This window comes from Hibiscus syriacus, unplaced genomic scaffold (genome assembly GCF_006381635.1).
Source record: "Hibiscus syriacus cultivar Baekdansim isolate YM2019G1 unplaced genomic scaffold, ASM638163v2 tig00111338_pilon, whole genome shotgun sequence".
Lineage (NCBI taxonomy): Eukaryota > Viridiplantae > Streptophyta > Magnoliopsida > Malvales > Malvaceae > Hibiscus > Hibiscus syriacus.
Genome location: NW_024063064.1, coordinates 2,213,396 through 2,239,808, shown reverse-complemented (window position 1 = coordinate 2,239,808; position 26,413 = coordinate 2,213,396). Strand labels below are relative to the sequence as shown.

Below are 26,413 nucleotides of genomic sequence, written 5' to 3'. Positions count from 1 at the left end.
AGGGGTTTCTGTAAGTAGTTAAGTCATTTTCTTGTCTTATAGCTTCTTATCCATTTTATGTCTCTACACTCGTTATCTATTGCAGGTTCATGATTTGTTTCTGAAATTCAAAAGCTTGCACATGAAATTCAAGATAACACCTTCATCTGCATCATATGAGAAGATCATTACCTTTTGCTGTGAGTTACACAAGGTATGTCAATATTTATTTCAAGTTAAAGGAGCAAAAAGTCCAAATTTTAATTCTTTCTTTAGTAATGAAAAAATTACAAATAAAATGTGATGGTAAAATTTTGTGGGATTTGTACTAGGGTTTTGTAAGATCATAACGAGATACAGGGAAGCTTGAAAGGATGGGATATGTGGTTTCCAATATACATCTCAGGGGTTACATTTTGAGGTCATTGGCCAATTCATACAAGTTTTTACTCAGTAAAAAGTATATTAGTTCATTTGTTAGAATTTGATATTGCTTAAGATAAAAGGTTAAGGGCTTTGGTTCTTTCTGAAAAGTTGCCCATGGGTGTCATTGATTCATGCTTCATGCTTAAGATAAAAGGTTAAGTTGTATGCATTTTTCTACTTAATGCAGTTCAGCGGAGCATACATAATGCTCAATGACATGAAGAAATTCAATGTCACATCCACATGTAGTATTTATAACACAATACTGGCAGGATACTTTCGAGAGGTAGCCTTCTCTGAATCCCAAATTCATTGGCTATTTTATTTATTATATTTTCCTTGCTTTCTAGTTTAGGAAACTTTGTATTCCTTATTGCAGTCATGGCTTCTGCCTTGGCCTTTGCATGAGTAGGGCACTGTTTGTATGAAAAATATGTTTAAATGTATAATTTTCTCTAGTATTGTCTACGTATTTAAGAGATGGTCATTTTAAGGATGTGCCATGAAAGAGATGTTTCTGCCCAAGTAGAAGTAAAAGCATGACTTGTTTGACAAAGGAAAAGTCATGAATTCATATTCTTTCTTAAGCTTTCATCTGATTATGATCTCTAACCTTATCTCTGTCTCTCTTTCACTGCTACTTGTGCTCGACTATATATTTTGTCTAATATTTTCAGGGTAACATAAGATTAATCAATTGAGTCAAGTTTGTTTATCATTAACGGTTGAATCGAGCAACTCGTGAGCCTAACATAGATTTTGGATTTTTATTATTTTATTTGATATGGATGTATACATATTATTTGGTTCATTTTATCTGTTTCCAAACTCGAGCTCGAGTCATGTTTCAAATTCCCTACTTGAGTAATGTTAATCCTAATCAAGTCGTGTGTAGCTTGACTAGTTTTTTAAGATAGCTAATTAAGGTAATGGTAATCTAAATCTATTTTTGGGTTTTAGGAGTTGGATCTGATCAGAATGAAATAGAGCGCAAAGAGCCCAAAGTCGATGATACCAAAACTGAGGTCAAATTTACTTTTCATCATACGTATACAAGGGTCGATGACCTTGTGCATCTTGTTTTTGTTCAATATTTTTGTTTCCAAAATTTTCAGTCTGATTTTTTCCCCTTTGTTGCAGCAAAAATGATATGCATCCAAAAACTAGGAACATTTTGTACAGGCTGAGATTGAGGAAAGTTTTCAGTGGTGTCTTTGTGATAGCCTATGTTCATTTCAGGTAATGAGTGCTATTTTTAGAGTCAAAATCCTCAAATCAAGTTTCATATTGTAAGTGGAAGGTTGTTATCTATTTCAAGTGAAGCACTGAAGCGCGCAAGGAGTTTTCTTGGTGAACCGGAGTTAGGAGAATTGTTTTTTACTTCCTTTCCCCCAAAAATAGATTTAGATTACCATTACCTTAATTAGTTATCTTAAAAAACCAGTCAAACTACACACGACTTCATTAGGATTAACATTACTCAAGTAGGGAATTTGAAATGAACTAAATCATATGTATACATCCATATCAAATAAAATAATAAAAATCCAAAATCTATGTTAGGCTCACGAGTTGCTCGATTCAACCGTTAATGATAAACAAACTTGACTCAATTGATTACTCTTATGTTGCCCTGAAAATATTAGACAAAATATATAGTCGAGCACAAGATGCAGTGAAAAAGAGACACAAAAAAATCGATATCTATAGCAGCGTTTTTTGGAACAAACGTCACAAAAGGCCGATATTATATAGTGGCATTTTTGGAACAAACGCCGCAATAAGTTAGATCTATAGCGGTGTTTTTTGATACAAACACCACTAATTACCTTTCTATAGATAAGATTAATTGAGTCTCTTTTTCACTGCATCTTGTGCTCGACTATATATTTTGTCTAATATTTTCAGGGCAACATAAGAGTAATCAATTGAGTCAAGTTTGTTTATCATTAACGATTGAATCGAGCAACTCGTGAGCCTAACATAGATTTTGGATTTTTATTATCTTATTTGATATGGATGTATACATATGATTTGGTTCATTTTATCTGTTTCCAAACTCGAGCTCGAGTCATGTTTCAAATTCCCTACTTGAGTAATGTTAATCCTAATGAATTCGTGTGTAGCTTGACTGGTTTTTTAAGATAGCTAATTAAGGTAATGGTAATCTAAATCTATTTTTGGGTTTTAGGAGTTGGATATGATCAAAATGAAATAGAGGGCAAAAAGCCCAAAGTCGATGATACCAAAACTGAGGTCAAATTTAATTTTCATCATACGTATACAAGGGTCAATGACCTTGTGCATCTTGTTTTTGTTCAATATTTTTGCTTCCAAAATTTCCAGTCTGATTTTTCCCCTTTGTTGCAGCAAAAATGATATGCATCCAAAAACTAGGAACATTTTGTACATGTTGAGATTGAGGAAAGTTTTCAGTGGTGTCTTTGTGATAGCCTATGTTCATTTCAGGTAATGAGTGCTCTTTTTAGAGTCAAAATCCTCCAATCAAGTTTCATACTGTAAGTGGAAGGTCGTTATCTATTTCAAGTGAAGCACTGAAGCGCGCAAAGAGTCTTCTTGGTGAACCGGAGCTAGGAGAATTGTTTTTTACTTCCTTTCCCCACGAAGAAGCAATGAATATTAAATTCTAGTTTTTTTAGTTGAAAGTGAAAGAACCTAGACTAAATTCTAGAGAACAATGTCAAACTACATTACTTTTAATTTTAATGTTTATAAATTTTAATTTATTTTGTTGTTAAGTATTTTTCTGCATCACTTGTGTATTAATTAAAATATATAGTTGTTGTTAATTAGATAAATCTACATGACATTAAATTTAAGTGATGTACAACATAAATGAAATATGTAAAATCAATTAATCTTAGCTATAAAAAGGTAATTAGTGGTATTTGTATCCAAAAACACTGCTATAGATCTAACCTTTTGCGGCATTTTTGGAAAGAGGTAAAAACACCGCTATAAATCTCGATCTTTTGCGGCGTTTGTTCCGAAAACGCCACTATATATCTCGACCTTTTGCGATATTTGTTCCAAAAAAACGCTGCTATAGATATCGATTTTTTTGTGTCTCTCTTTCACTGCATCTTGTGCTCGACTATATATTTTGTCTAATATTTTCAAGGCAAAATAAGAGTAATCAATTGAGTCAAGTTTGTTTATCATTAACTGTTGAATCGAGTAACTCGTGAGCCTAACATAGATTTTGGATTTTTATTATTTTATTTGATATGGATGTATACATATGATTTGGTTCATTTTATCTGTTTCCAAAATCGAGCTCGAGTCATGTTTCAAATTCCCTACTTGAGTAATGTTAATCCTAATGAAGTCGTGTGTAGCTTGACTGGTTTTTTAAGATAGCTAATTAAGGTAATGGTAATCTAAATCTATTTTTGGGTTTTAGGAGTTGGATCTGATCAGAATGAAACAGAGGGCAAAGGGGCCAAAGTCGATGATACCAAAACTGAGGTCAAATTTACTTTTCATCACACGTATACAAGGGTTGATGACCATGTGCATCTTGTTTTTGTTCAATATTTTTGCTTCCAAAATTTTCAGTCTGATTTTTTCCCCTTTGTTGCAGCAAAAATGATATGCATCCAAAAATTAGGAACATTTTGTACAGGCTGAGATTGAGGAAAGTTTTCAGTGGTGTCTTTGTGATAGCCTATGTTCATTACAGGTGATGAGTGCTCTTTTAGAGTTAAAATCCTCCAATCAAGTTTCCTACTATAAGTGGAAGGTCGTTATCTATTTCAAGAGAAGCACTGAAGCGCGCAAGGAGTCTTCTTGGTGAACCGGAGCTAGGAGAACTATTTTTTACTTCCTTTCCCCACGAAGGAGCAATGAAGATTAAATTCTAGTGAACAATATTTTTTTTAGTTGAAAGTGCAAGAAGCTAGACTAAATTCTAGAGAACAATGTCAAACTACATTACTTTTAATTTTAATTTTTATAAACTTTAATTTATTTTGTTGTTAGGTATTTTTCTGCATAACTTGTGTATTAATTAAAATATATGGTTGTTGTTAATTAGATAAATATACATGATATTAAATTTAAGTGATGTACAACAGAAATGAAATATGCAAAATCAATTAATCTTAGCTATAGAAAGGCAATTAGCGGCGTTTGTATCCAAAAACGCCATTATAAATCTAACCTTTTACAGCGTTTTTCCCAAAAACGGCGCGATAGAGGTAAAAACACCGCTACAGATCTCGACCTTTTGTGGCGTTTGTTCAAAAAATGTCTCTATAGATCTCGACCTTTTACGGCGTTTGTTCCAAAACGCTACAATATATCTTGACCTTTTGCGGCGTTTGTTCCAAAAAATGCCGCTATAGATATCGATTTTTTGCGTCATTTGTTCAAAAAACGCCGTTATAAATCTTTACCTATGGCGGAATTTTTGAACCAAAAACACCGCTAACTTTAGCGGCGCTTCTTGCGGTGTTTTTTCTATCGCCGCAAGTGCTTTTAGTGGCGCTTAAAAACGTCGCTATAGGATTAAAAAAGCGCTGCTAAAACTCTATTTTGCTATTGTGTGTAATTCAGATTTTTACTACAATGCATCAATTAATGGAATGTTGATTGTCAATTGTCTCAGCACTTTGATAAAGTTTTTGAATTACTGGTCATCCTTGGTGTTTTTGAATCGTTGAGGAAATGGTAGTGGAGGTATTGAATTTGTTGTATTGATGATACTCGTGGCATTACAAGTAGTGTTGTCGGTATTGTTGCTGGTAATAGTCTAGAATTACTGAACTGTCCTATATTCGTTTTTGTAACATCAATAATCGATTCAAGGTCCACTTTGTTTCTTTGCCTTTAATTTGTTTCCTAAGCCCAACATCATCCTTCTTCTTAGGCTCCTCATTAGGCTTCTTAATATGGAGATTGCTTCGAGTTGTGATGGTTTTGCAATGCTTGTAGCAATGAGTTTTCCCATGGGCCTTTGGATTCTTGATGTCGATAGGCATTGTCCTTACTATCTACTACTTAAAGCATTTGTTAACTACCCTACTTGATTTTCCAATGCCCTCAACGATGTTGTCTAACTTTGTATCATAGTTTCATTCCTCTAGATGTACTCCTTCAGTAGAGACTCAAGTATTGTAGATGTTAAAGATGAAGCTTGGTTGAAAGACTACTATTGATAATTCTGCTATGGTTGTACAACTTGTCGCTGTGTCTAATACTGAGGCATCAACTATTGATTGTAATGTTGATGTGCATAATGCTTTTGTTTATTCCCTTAATTTGATTGTAATTTTATATAGGGGTTGGCTACATTTCGACTCTTCCAAGACAAGTTGGGATGATTTCAGAAGTTCGGATTGTAGGTGTTCCCACAAGCATTGTCGTTCCTATTGTAATTTCTCAAAAAATACATAGACTCGAGGTTTTGTGGATATTCTTCAAAATTATGATTATCACCACAATAAACACAATTGACAAGAGATGAATCTTTTACCTCATACCTACCTCCAGGCTTTTGCATGTTCTTCATCATTTTAGTCAAAGTTGTCACCTGTGGTTAGTGTGTTCAGAGCATCGCTATCCATTACTGCAGCAACGCATCTGACGAACTTGTTCCTAGTGTTTGGATATTGATAATCATTATTTAATATTTTTTCCAAAATATCATAAGCCTCATTATATGTCTTATATATCAATGCTCCATTTGTTGAAGTATCAACTACCATTCGAGTGTGCTTGTTCAACCCATTATAGAATATTTCCATTTATGTCCAATGAGAGAATTCGTGCATTAGGCATTTGTGTAGCAAGTCCTTGAATCTTTCCCATGCCTTATACAAATTCTTGTCTTCTAGTTGCTTGAAAGATGTCAAGTCATTTCACATCTTTGCATTCATATTTAGTGGATTGAATCACAACAAGAAATTTTGTGCTAGCTCATTCCAGGATGTTATAGCTTTAGGTGGAAGCTAATACAACCATGCACTAGCTTTATCTCTCAACGAGTAAGGAAACAACTTTAGCTTCAAGGCTTGTTCAGGTACTCCTTGCTATAAAAATGAGTAACACGCCTCCCTGAATGCTCTAATGTGTGTTTTAGGGTCTTTAGTAAACAAACTGCTATATTGCCCTATTGACTACAACATTTGAAACATCATCGGCTTCAACTCAAAATTAACATCATGTACTACTGGTCGCATAATGCCAAGATGTAAATCATCTAGGGTTGGCACCATGTGCTCCCGAATAGGCCGATTTCGGTTATCCTTGTTGTAATAATATTGTTGGTTGACTCCATTTCCAGGCGGTAATTCAACATCATCTCCATGCTGTAGCGGAGGTAAAACATTGTTACCATCACCATACTAGACAATGGTTGCTCGATTATGGGCTGCTTTCCTACGATGTTCTCGTAACATATGTTTGATTTCGGGTCATGCACCAATAACGTATGTTTTCTCTAGATCTTGTTTGTTGCTACGGGTCATGCACCAATAACACTATGCTAGAGAAAAAATGTACCTACAAAAAGAAAATAAACAAATCAGTAAACAAAGAAACAACTCTAAAGTAAAATAGTTGCTCCCTGACAAATGTACCAAAAACTTGATGCTATGATAAATGCTATAGCAATCTCGCAAATAACGTATTGTATTCAAGTAGTAAAGTGGTTACACAAAGTGTATCATATGTCGAACCCACGGAGAGTGTTTGTCACAAAAGAGTTGTTGTTGGAAAAAAGAAAAGAAATGTAATGTGTATTTAAGTAGGTAATAAAAAGATAGAAAAGTACTCAAAAATAGAATGATAAAAGCAGGGTAATGATATAGCGAGAAGTTGAGCAATCATACCAATGAACCAAAGAATATTGTTGTTATCTGGTAGCTAAAAATATGATTATCCTATGACAATACTATTATGAGTCATGCAACAATTAACACATTAGTCCTTCTTCAATAATTAAATACTTAACCAATTGGAATTAACTTTCATTAAAACAATCGATCAAACAGTTAATTAAGCAAAGACAATTGGCAACATACATCTCCATATGTTTAAGTTTACTGTCTTAAACACCGATGTTGAAACTAAAGCACCATGTAATCTCAATCATTTCTATTTCTAAAAATATTTAAGATCGACAAACATAAGGATGAATCCATCTCTAAAAATATCCATTAAAAGAACTCAACTCATAAAAATATTATTCAAAGCAAAAATCATAAAATATTTATTTCATCGAACGCCTCATGTTCAAATACAAATAACAACATAAAATTAAATAATTCAAACTTAGATAAGTTTCTCCCTTTATCAAGGAAAGAATACTAAGGAAAGTTTGAATCCTGATTGTTCGTCGTTGCTACACAGTTATTGGTACACTCCCTGACGAATGACTTAGGCGGCCATGTTGATGGTCGGGAAAAAAGGTGGCTAGGGCTTTCCAATATGGGAAAAGTGTGTAGAAAATATTATATTTATAGCCCATCAAAGAAAACTTTCCACCAATAGGAAAATTCCTTTTTTAATGATAATTCCTTTTTAAATTCAAAAATTCTAACCTTTAATCCCGCAACTTTATCACTTTCTAATATTTCTACAACCGCCTGTGATTCAGTAATGCTGCAGAATTGTCTCAGTAATCCATTCCAACATCGATGTATAGTAATGACTACAACATTAATAACGTCACAACACAGTATATTAATTTGCAGCAAAAACATCAAAATCAACCAAGTACCAATAATTCAATCCCAATATGCAAATGATGTAAAATATGCTAAAATAAATATAAATAAAATCCTAAAAGTACTAGACTACAAACTTAACATAAGTAAAAATGATCTAAATTATAACTCTTTTGAATAGTTATCATATAAGGGAGCATATGTTTCATCAAAATCAATTCTCTCTTCTTGAGTGTAATCTTGAGCAACTAGTATAGCTTTATTTATCACTATGTAATCACTCTCATCTAGTTTGTTTATATAAACCCATTTAGTACCAATAGAAGATTAATTACTAGGTATTTCAACTAATATCCATACTTTACTTCTCTCAAATTGATTTAACTCTTCTTGTATAACCATAATCCAATTTTCATCATTTAATGTTTCTTTGACATTCTTAGGCTCTATGCATGAGATAAATGAAACATAATTACAAATATTTTTTAAGAGAAGATCTAGTGGTTACCGCTTTGGATGAATCACCCAAAATTTCATCATATTTGACCTAGTTGTACTCCCTTGGGCATGAGACCTTCATTTCCTCTATAGTTAGATTCTTGAGGGCATCTTGAGGTTCCTCATTTTTTTTATTTCTTTCAATGATGATTCACCAACTTCAATTGGATTTAAGATATATGGACTCTTTTACAACTAGAGTTTTTTTTATTAAAGATTGGATAGGCTTTAGAATTTGAAGAATGACCAAGAAAAATTATTTCATCACTTTTTGCATCAAATTTACCAAGATTATATTTTCCATTATTTTAAATAAATCATTTACATACAAAAGAATGAATATAACTAATGTTAGACTTTTTTATTTTTTGAAAAGTTCATATGGAGTTTTAAGGACTAAAAAACAATAGCTAATATCATTAGAATTACAAAATTTCATCAAAACCAAGAATTTGACATTCGGTTCCATGGTTACTCTTAACACTTGAAATTGGGTAACCTTTTTCATTTTGCTTTGTTTTAGGTAAAGTATGAAATTTTCCAAAGCTTTATCTTTTATACTTAAGAAAAAAACCAAAGTAAATCTAGAATAGTCATCTACCAAAACAAATGCATGTTGTTTTCCACCCAAGCTAGTAGTTCTAATAGTCCCAGAAAGATCTATATGGATCAATTTTAATACTATACCAGATGATACATCATTAATAGGTTTAAAAGAAGTTATTTTATGTTTTCCCTTAGCACATGCATAAAAAATCTTATCAATATCAAATTTTAATTTAATCAAACCTCTTGCTAGATTACTTTGAACAAGTTTTTGTAAAAATACTCATGCTAGCATGTCCAAGTTTCCTATGCCACAACCAACAATCATGCCCACCTTTAGTAACCAAACATACATTGGAAATGTCAATATTATCTAAATGCACCATGTAGATATTTCATATCCTATGACCAACAAGATAATCATATTTGATGCAATGTCAACATTTTTGCAACTATTAAACTCAACAAGACATTATATCGCAACTATTAAACTCAACAAGACATTATATCGCTTATCACATAATTGAATAATACTAAGTAGATTATGTTGCAACTCATCCACATATGAAATATTTTTCAATAATAATGGAAGAGTTCGTACCAATATAACCAATTCCTTCAATGTGACCTTTTGAGTTGTCACCAAAGGTTATTACTCATCCACTTTTAGCTTTAAGCTCCAAGAACCGGCTCTTATCATTGCTCATGTGTCTTGAGCATCGACTATCAAGGTACCATGAATTTGAACTTTTTCTTTGTGCCTTGTAGCAATTATCCACCTAAAAAATATATTAAGTTTTTATTTTTGGTACCCAAAATCTTTTGGGTCCATTAGCATTATTTCCCAATAATCTTGTCCCCTTTGGTATCTATTTTTTAAGGATATCCTTATCATTAGTAACAATGAGTCCTTTAGGGACACATATGCTTCTAATAACTTTTCTATATGATATTTTTTGGGGACCTCTATGTTTGTAATAATTAAAGCTACTTTTAACATAGTTGGGTTTTCAAGGTTCACCTTTTTCAAATCTTTTTGTCCTAACATGGTTAATAGAAGCTTTAAGATCATCAAGATTCTTTTAATGATCATCATGAACTTTTGAAAGTAAGTTATGCAAGTCTTGAATTTTATTTTTAAACTCTTCAAGTTTGACTTGTATATCTTTGACTTGACTTTCAAGTTCAAGATTAGTCTTAGAAATGAAAACATTTTCATCTTTCAATTTTGAAATATTTTTCTTACGCTTAGAAATCATGTTCTCGAACTCTAAGGTTAATTTATCATAAGTCTCTTGAAATTCATCAAAAGAATGTTTATTTGAAATAGATGAATTAGACGTTACCTTGGATCATCCTCTATGGCCATGAGACACAAGTTGACTACTACTCCCCCCCCTCTTATTGGAGGACTCATCATCACTCCATATAGCTACATGTGTGCTTTGTGTTTATTTTTGGAGAATCCCTTCTTCTTCAATTGTGGGCATTCAAACTTAACATGCCCTAAATATTTGCACTCATAACTAATAATAAGATCATTCTCCTTGTATTCATTTTTGAAGCCCTCTTTTCTTTGGAATCTCTTTCATTTGTTAGACCTCATGAACATATTGAATCTTTTGGAAAACATTTTCATTTCTTCATCTATATCATCTTCAATTGAGTCACTCTTTTTTTTTATACTTGAGAGCAAAACCGATCTTTTTCTTCTTTTCCATTTCATTATTTTCCTCACCTTTCTTCTCTTGTTCTTCTTCTTCCTTCACCATTATCTCATGAGAAGTAATGACCCAATGAGCTTATCTAGATTGACAATATTTAGATTCTTTATTTAAACTATGGTGGTCTTTTTGGATTTCCATGACTTGCAAAGACTATAATGATTTCCTAACAAGCTTCTTATAAAAAATAACTTCTCGAAAGCCTTTGAGACCATTGATAATAACCAAAAGTCGATCGGTTATGGATTTAATACCCTCAATTGATATCATCTTGAAGTTTTCATAATTATGATTGAGAAGACTAATCTAAGTTTCTCTTTCATTATTAGTTCCTCCATGAGTGACTTCAATTTTGTTCAAAATCTCCTTGGCATTGGAACAAGATGAAACCATTTCTTTTCTTCTTCATTCCACTCCTCTATTTCTTTAATTGGAGTAAATGTCCTCTCATCTTAATTCTCCAGGCTCCCAAATCATTTTCTTGAATGAAAAGCATCATCTTATTATTCCAATAGGTATAGTTGGCTCTATTAAAGTATGGAAGCTTGTTTGAATCATTGACAATGTTGAAATTTGGTGTAGAAGCCATGAATGACTTAATTGATGACTTGACTATTCTAGGAACTTTTAAAGAAGTGGTAAAACCTTCCAAAAAGTCTAGCTGATACTAATTATTGAGTCAACAAATCAAGGAAAGTGGCCAAGAGGGGGTGAATAGGCAATAAAAAATTGTTAGAAGCTTTAGAAAGAAATAAGAAAATGACACAAGGATTTTAGAGTGTTTTAACTTCCTTAATGAAGTCTACATCCATTACCTTAGCTTCTTATCTAATGATTTCAACAAATGCATTACCTTTTAGACAAGTTGTAACCTTACACAATACTAAGACTTATTTCTCAAAGTCTTAAGTGTTCAACCCTTCCTAAGAAGAAATTACAAATTGAGCAAACTTTGAATATCCTCACAAAGATAGATTGTTTGCAAAATAAATATCTCTCATACACCCAAGAACACTAGAATAAAATTAACAATGAATAAAATAGTGTTCAAATAAAAGAAAGACGCAATGGAATACAAATTTGGCTTTAATTTCTCTTTGATTGTTTGGATAACTTTCTTATTTCTTCTTAACTATTTGAAGACTCCTTTTATATGCCCTCATTGATTTTAAATCATTTGAGGTTGTTAGAAGGAGTTTGGAGTCATTTGTAGCAATAAATTCATGCATTCAATGCAAAATATGCAAGGATATTTTGAAACCACATAAGAGGGTTTTAAAACTTTCATTAAAAAAATTTGACTGTTAGATGGGGGTTTCGAAACCATATGGCCAATTTTAGCTACTACCTTAGAGGTTTTGAAACTACCTAAGGGGGTTTCGAAATCAGTCTCAAAAAGTTTAAAAATTAGCCTTGTTTAGTATTGCAAAACTATTTTTAGACATTATAAATTCTAAAAACATTTTTAAATTTACTTTGTCATTTTCTTAAAAATTGTTTTTACAAACTTCAAAATGTTTGAATGGAATATGATAAAATATAAATTTTACAAAATTTTCAATTTAGTGTTTTGTTATATCAAAATCATTTAATTACATTTATCAAAAATTTAAATTATAAAATATGACTCGTTAACTCTATTAACTCAATGTTAATTTGTGAATAAAATAAAATAATAGATAAATAAAACCTTTTCCTTGCCTTTTGGTTTGCTTGTATCATGAATTTGATCACAATCTACACTAACATCCATAATTCACACATATAAATAAAAAATACAATGTTAGAATCCTTACTAACATTTTACAAAATAACAATACTCAAAAGTAATATTATTTTCTAATTCTTTTAAAATTCATCTTAACTTTCTTTTTTATTCATAATGGACCCTCGTCATAAATTCTCCAATTCAAGTCCAAATAATCCCAATAAATTTACAGCATTAATTCCAGCCCAATACCTCAACAATGTCATATTTACCACTTAAGTCACTAACTTTTCCAATGTTTGCCAATTTGTACTTAAACTTTTCCAACTTTCCAAAATAGCTAAATTTTACTTTCTAACTTCAATTTCAGCCCTCAAACAGTAATTTCTAGAAATTTACATCATCTATTGAATAATTACACATTCATCCCATAACTTTTCAAAATTGCTAAATAGGTCCCTCAACTTTTGAAAATTATAGATTGGCCCAAAAAAATTCTAAGGCTTGTAGAATCTTTCAAATATCATTTCTAACCCATGAAAATTTTCTACAATTTTTCCCAACTTATTTCCTCAAGGTTGAATGCTTTAGGGTTGTAAATCTCATAATTTCTTCTTGATTCAAGCATGAAACTAAACTCTATTCAACATTTCAAGACCTCTATAATCAAACCCCTAAATTAATTCCATCAAAATACATCTTTACCCTAAATATAGGGTTTGTTCAAATTCAACATGAGCTTATGTAGCCATGTACAAGTGATTTTAATCATCAATCATGCTTGTATATAATTTTACAACCTCAAAAACATCAAAATTATTCATCAATTTCATAAACCCTAATGTGAACACAAACCCTAGAATTTAGAATCTTTGAGCACAAGCCAAATTAGTAAGCAATAACGGTACCAAAAGATAGCATTTTATGAATATAACAAATTTATGTTTCACGTCTTAACCCAAAATCCAAAGGAAATTCCTAAAAAATGAAAAACAAAGTTTCGCTACCAAATGCTTGAAGGTCACACCAATGGTGTCTGAAAAGTACCCAACTTCATGAAATTTTCCTTTAATTTCATGTTAATTTAACCTTTATTTAAGTTTAAATGAATATTAAATTCATTTAATTGGGAAAAGACTAATTTACCCTTAATGGAACTTTATATTTACCATTAAATCAAGCCACATCAACCTTATCATCTTCCAAAAGTCAAAGATGAACAAAATATTTCACCCTTTACCATTTTGTCCATGCAACTTTCCAAAAATTGCAATCATGCCACTTTAATCAAATGGTCCAAATATAACATGGAATTAAAACCTTAAATCCAATGGTTTATATTATTTTCCATCATTTTAAAATGTGGAAATAATATTTTCAAGCCTAATTTAGCATCCTTTAAATTTCTCAAAATTTTTATTCGATAAGATTTATCAAATTTTTTACCGAACTTTAACCTTTTCTAGTTTTTAACATAAATTTCGGATCAAGAATATGATTTCTATAAAACCCCACTCTCAAAAGTAAACTATTTGTTTATGAAATAAAAATTATTTTTGGAAATATTAGCACTTAGGTCTCTAAACTTTTCCCACTTTTATACTTTAGCCATTAAACTTTCATAGCCTATATTTTGGTCACTAAACAAAATTTAGGGTATTATGTATATCATGTTTGGCCATGGTTAGGGTTTATAGAGGTTGATTGAGTTTGATGTTGTGATTATTAGAATAGCATGAATTTGATGTAAGGTGGTTGAATTCATGCTTTAAATTGAATGAAAAGTTTACCATAGAGACTTAAGGGCATTCGGCCATGGAAGGAAAATTATGGGAAAAATGTTGAAATATTTCATGTAGTTTAGAATTGATATTAAATGTGTTCTACATGCTTTGGAGATTGAATTGGATCAATTTGGAACCTTGAGATAGTAAAAGGACCATTTTGTAAGTTTTAGGAATTATGAGAAAATGTTGAGAAATTATGCAATTATGGGTATTCAATGTTGAATATAATTATGGAATGCTAAAATTTTATGTTAGAATGTTGATTTGGGATCAAAGTGCAACTTTAATGCAATTCCATAGTGGAATTCGAATGGTCATGTGATTTAGGGAATTGATTGCAAGTTTATAAATGTGATGGTACTATTTGGGTATGTTACTACAATGCTAAAAATTATTACTTGAATGTTGAATTTCGAGTTGAAGTATATGTTTGGGATCAAGTTGCAAGTTGGTAAAGTTAATGGTTGAATTCGAAAAGGCTAGGGAAATTAAGGATGAAATTGCAAGTTTTCAATTGTTAAAGTATTGGATTGAGTATATTATTTACATGTTGGAATCTTTAATGATTGATTTGGAATAAGTAAAATGGTGAAGGACCATTTTAAATTAAATGGAATAGCTGGTGTGAATTATAAAGAGAATTCATAAAAGGTGATGTAAATGCTAAGTTTATGAAAGTTAAAGGATTAATGATGAAAATGAACATTTATGGAATTGAATAGCTATTTGGAAAGGTTAAAGTTATAATGGATTTGTTATTTGGTTTTACATCGATTTAGTTTCGATTATGTAGTATAGAACTTATATTATTGGAATTAGATTATGTTAGTATAATACTAACATATATGTTGGATATTGTGTTACTGTATGATGTTTTTCAGACTACGATAAAACCTAGCAATCTGAGTAACACTAAAGGGAAGGAAAAAGCACAAGATTAAAAGCATGTTGTATAAAAGGTTCAGTAGTAAGCCAAAAGTGAATGCAATTTGTTTATTTACTTATTCTGATAGAGGAAGATTTGCGATAAGTCAACTTCATTTTTTTAAAGTATAATTTTATTTTAATTATAGAATATTTCCATAATTCTTATATAAAGGTTTAATGAATGATTTTAGGGTATGAACTACCCAAATTATGATTTTTATCGTGATAAATTGAAATTGAATCTGATTTGGAAATGTTGATTATTAAATGAATATGATATGATATGAAATCCCATTGTATGTTGCATTGAGAGTCGTAGGTACACTTGACATGCCATGAAATTGAGTAATTCCGATTCTGATCTGGTACATTTGTGCACATTATGTATTGCACTGTTGGTGCAAATGATATGATTGCACTTGGAGTGCGTATTCTGATTCTGATGATAGCATCGTTGGTGCTTAGTGCGTACATATGTTTGATTCATGTGCCTTGCATTTTTTTAAAATATACATTGGGCTATAAAAATGAAAGATAAAAGTTTTGAAATGTGTCTAAATGAAAAAGAATATGAAATGATTATTATGTCTAATAATGTTTATCATGACTTTGATAAAATCATGAGATGATGATTTTTCAGGTTTCTGGTGAGAAAAAAGGCTTGAATAAATCGGGTTGAAAGTAAAAATATTTTATTTGAATTATATTTTACTATTTTGATGAATTTATGATATTTTATGTTCTAACTCACCTTGAATTATTACCACTTCACTAAGTTTTACTTAGCATGTGATGATTTTCATGCGTAGGTTCAGATGAAGAAAAGAACGTGTAGTGAGGAACCTCCCGAGCATCTTTTTGGAGATCATGCCTATTATCAATATAAGTAAGAAATCTTTGATGTTCTTTTGACATTTAGTGGCATGTATATTATATTTGTCTGTTTACTTTATCAGATTTATTTAGGATGGTCTGTAATAGTAAATTAGGATCATTCTATTTTGGTTAGCCTTAAATATATTTGAAATAGAATTTAAATTAAGCAGTGTTTAGGCAGTTTTATATAGTTTATGAAACAACATTAAACTACCTAGTTGCTACTTAAACTCAGTTTTGGTTTGGATGACAAATTATTTTTTTGAATGGAAGTCTTTTAATTAAACAAAATTTTAAGGATTTATGTACAAATAATATTTGAAATGTTAATGTGACATCTTTAACTCTTATTTTGAGACGTATACGAGTTATGAGTGTTACATTTGTAGAATGACCATGGATGCCCTTTCCAAAAAGTGTCCCCGGTTGAGATACTTGGAGAATATGCTGACTCTTCAGGGTAACGAATCAACCTAACTAAGTCGGTAATCTATTTTCGCCCAAAAATGATTATGGAAGTTAATTCATTGGAACACTATCTTGGTTTTCCTCTGTATATTGGGAAGAACAAGACATGTACCTTTGGTAACCTACGAGATAAAGTGCAGTTGAGAGTGACAGGTTGGACAAAACATCTGTTATCTTTTGGTGGTCGAGAGGTGTTCATTAAAGCAGTTGCCCAGTCCCTCCCTCAGTATGTTATGTCCTGCTATTTATTACCGGCGTATCTGTTGAACAAGATAACTAGTATTATACGCAGGTTAGGTTCTGGTGGACTGTAAAGATATATGAACGTGGCTGGCCTTTAGTTTCCTGGGATACTATTTGTAGGCCGAAACGAGTTGGTAGACTTGGGTTTCGCGATCTTCATTCTTTTAATCTAGCTATGTTGGGTTGATAGGTATGGAGGTTAATCAAAGAACCAGATTCTTTGTTTGCAAGAGTGTATCGTACGAAGTACTTTCCTGATGGGGATGTTCTCAAAGTGAAAGTTGGTAATAAAAGCACGTATGAATGAAAAGGCCTCCGTAAATTTTTACAGGCATTGTCTAATGCATTCTTCTAGAGGGTGGGTCGTAACAGCTCAACACGAGTGTTTACAGATAGTGGGAGTATCCAGCCAATACAACTTACAGGTACCAGGATTTCAAATCTCGGTCCGAAAACCTGATTTCCTCCGCGAAATAGCAGTTTCGTCGCCATCCGAGTTACCCGCTACACCCGCAACAGCGCTCAATAGCGCTCGCGACGGCCATAATCACAGTAAACTCGAAATGACAGAAAATGCGACCGCGATTTGAAATCCTGCAGGTACCTACACGACAGATGCGATCCAAGAGACATGAAGTGGCAACTTCATGCACATGGATCAAGTGCGATGGGATGTAAACAAGGTGACGACTTTCTTTTCTAAGCAGGAAACAAATGCTGTTTTGAGAGTCTCAATAGCACCTTGTTTCCACGATAGTGTGATATGGGGAAACCATGATTTCAGTGCTTGCTCAGTGCGTTCAGCTTACTGGTGGTTATAGAAGCCTTCCCATACTACGGATAGTATATCAAAATTATAGAAGGTTATTGCCAAACTGAAAGTACTACCGAAAGTACGTATTTTTCTTTGTGTCTGGCGCACGGGGCGTTACCGGCAGGACAGCGAGTCCGGGATGCGAGATTGGGAGATGGTATTTGCCCCCTCTGCAATTCAGAGCTTTAGGCGATAATGCATGCGGTTAGAGATTGTGATTTTGCACTGGAGGTTTTGCGAATGATCGATATTCCAGGTTCAATCTCTGCCTCTATTTGTCAGTCTTCCTTAATTTGGTTAGAATCTATTGTTTGGTAAGAGAGCACTTGATTCAAATGCTTCCTTCTTTGGGCAGGAATACCCGAGTTTCTCGCTTCTGATGTACATAACGATTTGTTACCGGATTAATGAATGTTCGGTACTCTTTTCCCCTTGTAGGATCCCAACCTTATGTTGGTAGAATGAGTGTTTAATGAGACCCTTATCTTCTTTAAAAAAAAATAGCATACATCGGTGGCATATTTGGTAAGTTTATTTATATCTTTAGGGGGAAATGATTTGATGTCAGGTCTTCACGATCTCCTCACTTTGAGCTAATAAGTAGAGCTACTATGGTGTAAGCGACATTCTCTTAAGCTCACGTTAGGTCTACATGTGCGGGTATTGGAACTAAATGGAGGTACAATCTCTCTTTAGAACAGATTCTTAGGGGCGGTTCAAAGTCTAAGGGCAGAATATCACACTATTAGGGGGTGTTTGGATCAAGGAATGTGAGATTCTCATGAGAATGGAATTCACATTCCCATGTTTGGTTGGTCGGGAATCTCATTCCCGGTAATGTTTTATTACCAATAGTAGATATTTTTGGGTATATTACCGGGAATTTCATTACCTCTTTTTCTTTAGGTATTGTTAGATCACCGGCGTTTTGGACTAAAATGCCCATAATTTTTTTTTCTTTCAAAAATATCATTCTTCTGTCATTGAATAATAAAAATTCTACGAAGGTTAAATTACAAATTTATCCTTAAACTATTTTAGATTTACAAATAAAAAGTCTATAATTAAAATTTTATATGAAGTTCAGAGGTTAAAATAAAATTTTACTCTTTCATTAAACATTTTTATGTTTTTAATTTTGTAAAAAATATATATATAAATTTTATGAATTTAATTTTTTTTAAAGAAAATATATAAATATTTTCCAACTTGTTAAAAAAAATTATATATAATATGGACAATTTGGTCAAATATACATTCCAATATTCTTTTATTCCTTTAATCAAACACGGTAATCTTACGTTCATGCTAAACCAACCAAACACAAAATACAACATTCCCAGTAATTTTATTCCCTGATAATCTTACATTCTCACTGGTAATCTTATATTTCACGAACCAAACGCACCCTTAGTTGAGTTGTGGGGGATAGATTATAACTTTCACTATACCCCTCGAGAACTCCCATCTAAAGTCTTTGCTGCATTTAGTATCATACCATAGCTTGTGTATAGGTTGTCTATTTTGAACAAATCATTACACGAATGGATAAATGACTCGAGAGTGTTCCTTTTCTAAGTGCTGCGTAGTTTAATGACCGACTAAATCCAGATTCAATCATCATGAATAAAATCAGGATTTTAACTACCAAAGAATTATCTAAAAAATTTTGAGATACGAAAATCAATCTTGCAGAGAAGATTTATAAGAAATATAAGAATAATTATTTGTTATTTTTTAATATCAATTAAGTAGAGGTAAAATATTTTAACTGTGCTTAATTTCACCACTTATATACCAAATAATTACATATAAATCCAATGTAATTGTGGGATTATATTACACGGGCAGAACAGAAAATAATTAAGGAATTTGGAATGAGGTAAGGTTCGATTGGAGTAGGCTACCAATGAAGAAAGGAATCGAAGTGCCACAAAAAGAGGAGGGTTTTGGTGGCTCAACCCAATATTAATATTAATATTAATATGATTAAGATAAGTTATTAGAGTAATTAAAGAAAACAGAAAACAAAGCGTCCTATTAGTTGTTTTCTTCTACGTATAAACAATTAGGCATAGGAGATATTATTCTTATATGAAACGAGCGTAATTATTAATGGGAATAGTTGCAGCAAGGTTACGTTGTAGATAATTACGTGGGTTTTGGGTTTTGGGGGGAAAAGGGGGAGAATATTATCGTATGTCATGTGAAGAATATTGTACAGTACGTAACTTGAGGCGGGGACTCCATTCCCTAACTTTGACTTCGAGCAGCTAACTTTTTAAAATTTCTTTTTTCTTTTTCGAATGATTCTCTAAAAATTTTAAAATTTTTAAATATTAGCATATAATTTTTATATTTTTTTAATTAATAATTTATTTTTAATTTTTAAATTTTATAAATTTATTCCTTAAAATTTTAAAATTCATCTCTTAACATAAAATTTTGTATCTATTATTAATTCTTTATATATATATATATATACACACCTGACTATAAGAATTTGCTTTATGAAGTTTTATTGAGTATTAAAAGTTATAAAATGATCATTTGACTGTAGGATATTGTTTTGTTGTGTCTATCAACTATTAAAAGTTATAAAATGATCACTCAATAGTTCATATGTTCTTAAATCGCCATTCTCTGTTGAAAAATTGATAGTCGTTTGAGCGTGAATGTTAAGATACTGACTGAGATATAATAGTTGTTTAGAATTTTGAAACTAGAATTTATCATATCTCATTCAATAGATAAATGTCCAATTCAAGCTGCCACCCAATTTTAACAAAAAAAAATGAATTTTGAATATAAAAATAATCAAGTAATATTTTATAATTTTTAAAAATAAAAAACTCAACATAACAATATTATATAATAGGGATCACTTTTTAATAATCAATATCTCTACCCGGTATATAAAAGAGGCTTTTAATTGAAGTCGTCGTGAGCTAACACACTATTCAAAGTTGATAACAAAACAGAGCCACCTTCCCCACAATACCAACTCATTGCCCTGACTGGGTTTGAACTTTCTAATTCAGAAAATAAGAAATAATAATTAAATTAATTCATTCTACGAGCACACCTATGGGTGCGTTCTCGATTTAAAAAATTGAATTTTTCTCGACTCGAAAAAATTTTAAGTTCAAATCTAGTGGTAAAATACAATTTGAGTAACTTGAATAACTCGAAATTTTTAGTAATCAATTAATTTAATTTTCAAATTTAAGTCTAGTTTTTGGACTTTGTAAATATATTTTTTAAATTCGGCTTGATTCGAAAGATATTTTTTTAACTCGACTCAAAATTTTTAGTAATCAGTGTATTCGAAAGATCGACTGGACTCAAATTTTATAAATTTGGATTGATTCGAATTTTTTAAATCAAGTATGAGTTATAAATTAAAATTCATCAACTCGAATAACTTAAAATTTTTTAACTGGACAAGAGTCGATTATATTCGATCCAACGCTGACCCTAAGCACACCTGTGGACAATAGTACAGTTAGAACCAAACCTCAATCTCCACCAAGCTGCTTCTTTGTTCCGAATACAGGCAACTCATTTATGGCACCCTACTGACACACCCCAACGCTCCCTCTATCTCTTCTCTGATTATCGCACCACTCCTTTTTAAAGTTTTCACCCTTTTTAAGGCAAACCATTACCAACTTCCAACGCGGGTTCGATTAATGATCCTTCGCCATGTCCACGGAATAAATATTCATGCAATGCCCTGTTTCTCCCAAGAGATGGACGCCATGAAAAAGGGTTTCTTCTTCCTACTCACTCTTCTGTTTTCGGCTTCTGTTCTCTGTCAAAACCAAGAGTTGTCGCTTCTGCTGGAGATTAAGAGTTCGTTTATTGAAGACCCTCAGAATGTTCTGCGTGACTGGTCCTCCCATGGCGACTCCGTTAATTTCTGTGGTTGGACTGGTGTCACTTGTGGCTTTAGCTCCTCCGCCAACTCAGTCCATGTTGTGAGTTTGAACCTTTCCGGGTTCTCACTCGGTGGCTCGATGTCAGCCTCGCTCGGTGGGTTGCAAAAGCTACGCCACCTTGATCTTTCGTCTAACCGCCTTACGGGCCCCATCCCAACCACCCTCTCTAACCTTTCCTCTCTGGAATCTTTGCTTCTGTATTCAAACATGCTCTCTGGACCCATCCCACCTCAGCTGGGTACACTCACCAGTCTCCGAGTCATGCGAGTTGGTGACAATGAGCTTACTGGTCCCATTCCTTCCACATTTGGAGAACTTGTCAACCTGGTCACCCTCGGCTTGGCTTCATGCCGTCTCACAGGCTCACTTCCCCCCGAGCTGGGTCAACTCGCCGGACTTGAGTATTTGATTCTACAGGATAACCAACTCAATGGCCCTATCCCACGTCAGCTTGGGAACTGTTCAAGCCTCAACGTATTCACTGCAGCTTTCAACAATCTTAATGGATCCATCCCAGATGAACTGGGTCGTCTCAATAACCTTCAAACTCTCAATCTCATAAACAACTCTCTTTCAGGGTATATACCAAGCCAGCTCGGTGAATTGAGCCAACTCGGTTATCTCAGTTTAATGGGGAACTATCTCGAGGGTGCAATACCGAAGTCATTAGCGAACTTGGGCAATCTTCAGACTCTTGATTTGTCGTTAAACAGGCTCACAGGAAGCATTCCCGAAGAACTAGGCCAGTTGAGTCGGATGGTTTACTTGGTTCTATCAAACAACAATCTTTCGGGTACAATTCCAAGAAATATATGTTCCAACACCAGCCATTTGGAGCATTTGATCCTTTCGGACGTTCATCTTTTCGGTGAAATCCCAGTGGAATTGAGAGATTGTTCATCTTTGAAGCAGCTTGATTTGTCCAACAACACGCTGAATGGATCGATACCAGTTGAGCTGTATGAGCTGCATCAACTGACCGATCTCTATCTCCACAACAACAGCCTGGTCGGTTCGATTTCGCCATCCATAGCAAACCTCAGCAACTTGCAGACACTTGCTCTGTTTCACAACAATTTAGAGGGCAAACTTCCTGGAGAAATAGGAATGCTGGATGCACTTGAAATCTTGTATCTGTACGAAAATCGATTGAGTGGGCACATCCCTTGTGAGATCGGTAATTGTTCGAGCTTGAAAATGGTGGACTTGTTTGGCAATCGTTTTACCAGAGAGATCCCGGTTACTTTTGGCAGGCTGAAGGAGCTGCAGCTGCTTCATCTGAGGCAGAATGAGCTTGTGGGTGAAATTCCAGTCACATTGGGTTACTGCCATCAACTTACTATCCTGGACATTGCGGACAATCAACTATCTGGTGGCATTCCAACTAGTTTCGGGTTCCTTCGAGCCCTGGAGCAGCTCATGCTTTACAACAATTCACTTGAAGGTAATCTCCCTGCCTCGTTGATCAATTTAGCCAACCTGACAAGAATAAATCTCTCCAAGAACAAAATGAATGGGAGCATTGCTCCATTATGTGGTTCACGTTCTTTCCTTTCATTTGATGTAACAAACAATGCATTTGATGGTGAAATTCCTGAGGAGCTTGGGAATTCGCCTACTCTAGATAGACTAAGATTAGGGAAAAACAGATTCACTGGAAGAATCCCGGTATCGTTGGGCATGATTTGTGAACTGTCGCTGCTAGACCTCTCGGGTAATTTGCTCACTGGACCTATACCAGATGAGCTCAAGTCGTGCAGGAAGTTGAGTCATGTTGATTTAAACGACAACTCGCTTTCTGGACCGGTACCGCCATGGCTGGGTGATTTGTCTCAACTTGGAGAGCTTCGGCTCTCTTCCAATCATTTTTTCGGGGCTCTTCCTCGACAGCTTTTCAATTCTTCCAAGCTTCTGGTACTGCACCTTGACGGCAACTCGATCAATGGGACTCTCCATGGTGAAATCGGTGATTTGTCGTCTCTTAATATACTCAACCTCAATGGAAACCAACTTTCTGGTCCCATTCCTAAAACCATAGGCAAGCTAAGCAATCTATATGAGCTGCAGCTCTCAAGGAATGGTTTCAATGGTGATATACCAACTGAGCTTGGGCAACTAAAGAATCTCCAAAGCATTCTAGACCTCAGTTGCAACGACCTCACCGGAAATATCCCACCTTTTATCGGAATGCTATCCAAGCTTGAAGCCCTTGATCTTTCTCACAATCAACTCATAGGAGAAGTCCCTCCTCAAATAGGTGACATGAGCAGCTTGGGGAAGCTTAATCTCTCCCACAATAATCTCCTAGGCAAATTAAGCAAACGATTGTCGCACTGGCCAGCCGAAGCATTTGAAGGGAACTTAGATCTTTGTGGAAGCCCTCTTGATGGTTGTGACAACCTTGGATCCGGCAAGCAGCGATCACTAAGTGAAACGTCCGTGGTGGTAGTATCAGCGATTTCTACTTTAGCAGCAATTGCGTTGCTGGTGCTGGTAGTAACCATCTTCTTGAAACAAAGGAGAGAATATTTCAAGAGAGGCAATGAAGTGAAATGCACCTACTCTTCTTCCAGTTCTTCCCAAGCAAGGAGAAGGCTACTCTTCCATCACGGGGCTAATAAGCAAGACTACAAATGGGAAGACATCGTGCATGCCACGAAAAATCTAAGCGACGAGTTCGTCATTGGCTCCGGAGGGTCTGGAACGGTCTACAAAGGGGAATTTCGAACAGGAGAAACCGTGGCCGTCAAAAAGATTCTGTGGAAGGAAGATCTTCTACTGAACAGAAGTTTCACAAGAGAGATCAGGACACTTGGGAGGATAAGGCACAGACATTTGGTGAAGTTGATGGGGTATTGTATAAACAGAGTAGCTGGCTTCAATCTCCTGATCTACGAGTACATGGAGAATGGAAGTGTGTGGGATTGGCTGCATAAGCAGCCGGTAAATATCAAGAAGAGCCTTGATTGGGAGGCTAGGATAAGGATTGCCGTCGGATTAGCCCAAGGAGTGGAGTACCTCCATCACGACTGTGTGCCGAAGATTGTTCACAGGGACATCAAATCGAGCAATGTGTTGCTAGATTCTAACATGGAAGCACATTTGGGGGATTTTGGGCTAGCAAAATCAGTTGTGGAGAATTATGACTCCATCTCCGACATAGAATCGAACTCATTGTTTGCAGGGTCTTATGGTTATATTGCACCAGGTAAGTACCAAGTTAACATCTTCAATATTTTTTATACATGGTTTAAAGCTCAAAAAGTCTCGTTCCTGTTCGCAGAGTACGCTTATACGCTCAAAGCAACCGAGAAGACCGACGTTTACAGTATGGGAATCGTGCTAATGGAGATTGTAAGCGGGAAAATGCCAACTGACAACTTTTTCGGTGTAGATATGGACATGGTGAGATGGGTGGAAATGCGTATCCAAACGCAAGGTTCTGATCGTGGGGAGCTGATAGATCCTACATTGAAACCGCTCTTACCTTGCGAGGAGTCTGCAGCATATCAGGTGCTTGAAATAGCACTGCAGTGCACGAGAACGGTCGCGCAGGAGCGGCCGTCCGCCCGTCAAGCCAGTGATCTCCTCATCAATGTATTGAACAACAGGAAGGTGGTTACTGACAAGGTGAATATGGAGCCCCACAAATGACAGTTTAAAATCAACATCATCTCACAGTGTGCGATCTTGCATTTAAACACATTACTCTAAAGTTATGCGGAAGTTGGAGTGACTGTGTGAGGTTTAACTTAATATATCCAGCTTGTTTGAAGAGTTTTTGTTGAGAATTCTTTCATAAATAGGCGTAAAGATCCATTGTCCAAAATCATCCATCTCTAAGTTGATGACTGTTGCTTGGTTCATGAACGTCTCATCTGATTAGAGGGCTAAAGCATTAATCACTCATCTTCATCTGCTGTCATTTATCACCTAACAAAATACTCCAACTTCTGTAATAATGGTATGCAAGGAGATAAAATCACAAAATACGTAAATTTACCTTCGCCCGTTTGCGAAAAAGATCATTTTTAAGGGGAATAATATTTTATGGTATTGTATTTCCACGTTTGATTCATTAAAAAGATTATTATATAATAATTTTTTCTCGATAGTAACATTTTTTGGTTAAAATTATGAGAATATAATTACCTTGAGATTTTTTTGGTATTATACAATTTTCATCATTTTAGACAAATTTCCTTAAATTAATAAATTAAAAATGATCATTCTTAATTATTATTTTTTGTGCTCTGCTCAAAATTATAAACATTTTAATAATATACAAAGAGTTTGATTTAGTAAAATATTAATAAATTTCAGTAGTTAAAATTATTTTATATTTTTAATATTCAACATATTAATTATTTGTAATTGTATGAGACAAAAATGATATTATTGTAAAAATGTAATTATTTAAAATAATGTATAACTTTGAATTATTAAAAATGAATCTTAAACATCGAAAAATAATATATTTATTGACTCAAGACCATAATATTATTATTTTTTTATATTATATTATATTTTATATAAATCAATATGATACCTATTATAATAAATTAAAAATGATCATTCTTAATTATTATTTTTTGTGCTCTGCTCAAAATTATAAACATTTTAATAATATACAAAGAGTTTGATTTAGTAAAATATTAATAAATTTCAGTAGTTAAAATTATTTTATATTTTTAATATTCAACATATTAATTATTTGTAATTGTATGAGACGAAAATGATATTATTGTAAAAATGTAATTATTTAAAATAATGTATAACTTTGAA

General features: G+C 33.5%; 1 protein-coding gene across 1 annotated transcript; it reads left to right on the top strand.

The window, feature by feature from the left end:
* Positions 1-6,609: 6,609 nt before the first annotated feature.
* On the top strand, positions 6,610-25,376 carry LOC120158980 (LRR receptor-like serine/threonine-protein kinase GSO1). The gene is made up of 5 exons (XM_039169691.1): positions 6,610-6,619; positions 6,713-6,748; positions 7,151-7,178; positions 22,858-24,836; positions 24,912-25,376. Exons 1-5 carry the CDS (start codon positions 6,610-6,612, stop codon positions 25,280-25,282), a joined length of 2,424 nt encoding a protein of 807 aa, XP_039025622.1. The 3' UTR covers positions 25,283-25,376.
* The last annotated feature ends 1,037 nt before the right edge of the window (positions 25,377-26,413 follow it).

Coding starts and splice junctions, on each gene's coding strand:
- LOC120158980 (XM_039169691.1), top strand. Junction 6,749..7,150: donor ATCTCCATGCTGTAGCGGAG/GTAAAACATTGT, acceptor GTTGGAAAAAAG/AAAAGAAATGTAATGTGTAT. Junction 7,179..22,857: donor TGTAATGTGTATTTAAGTAG/GTAATAAAAAGA, acceptor TCGTTTTACCAG/AGAGATCCCGGTTACTTTTG.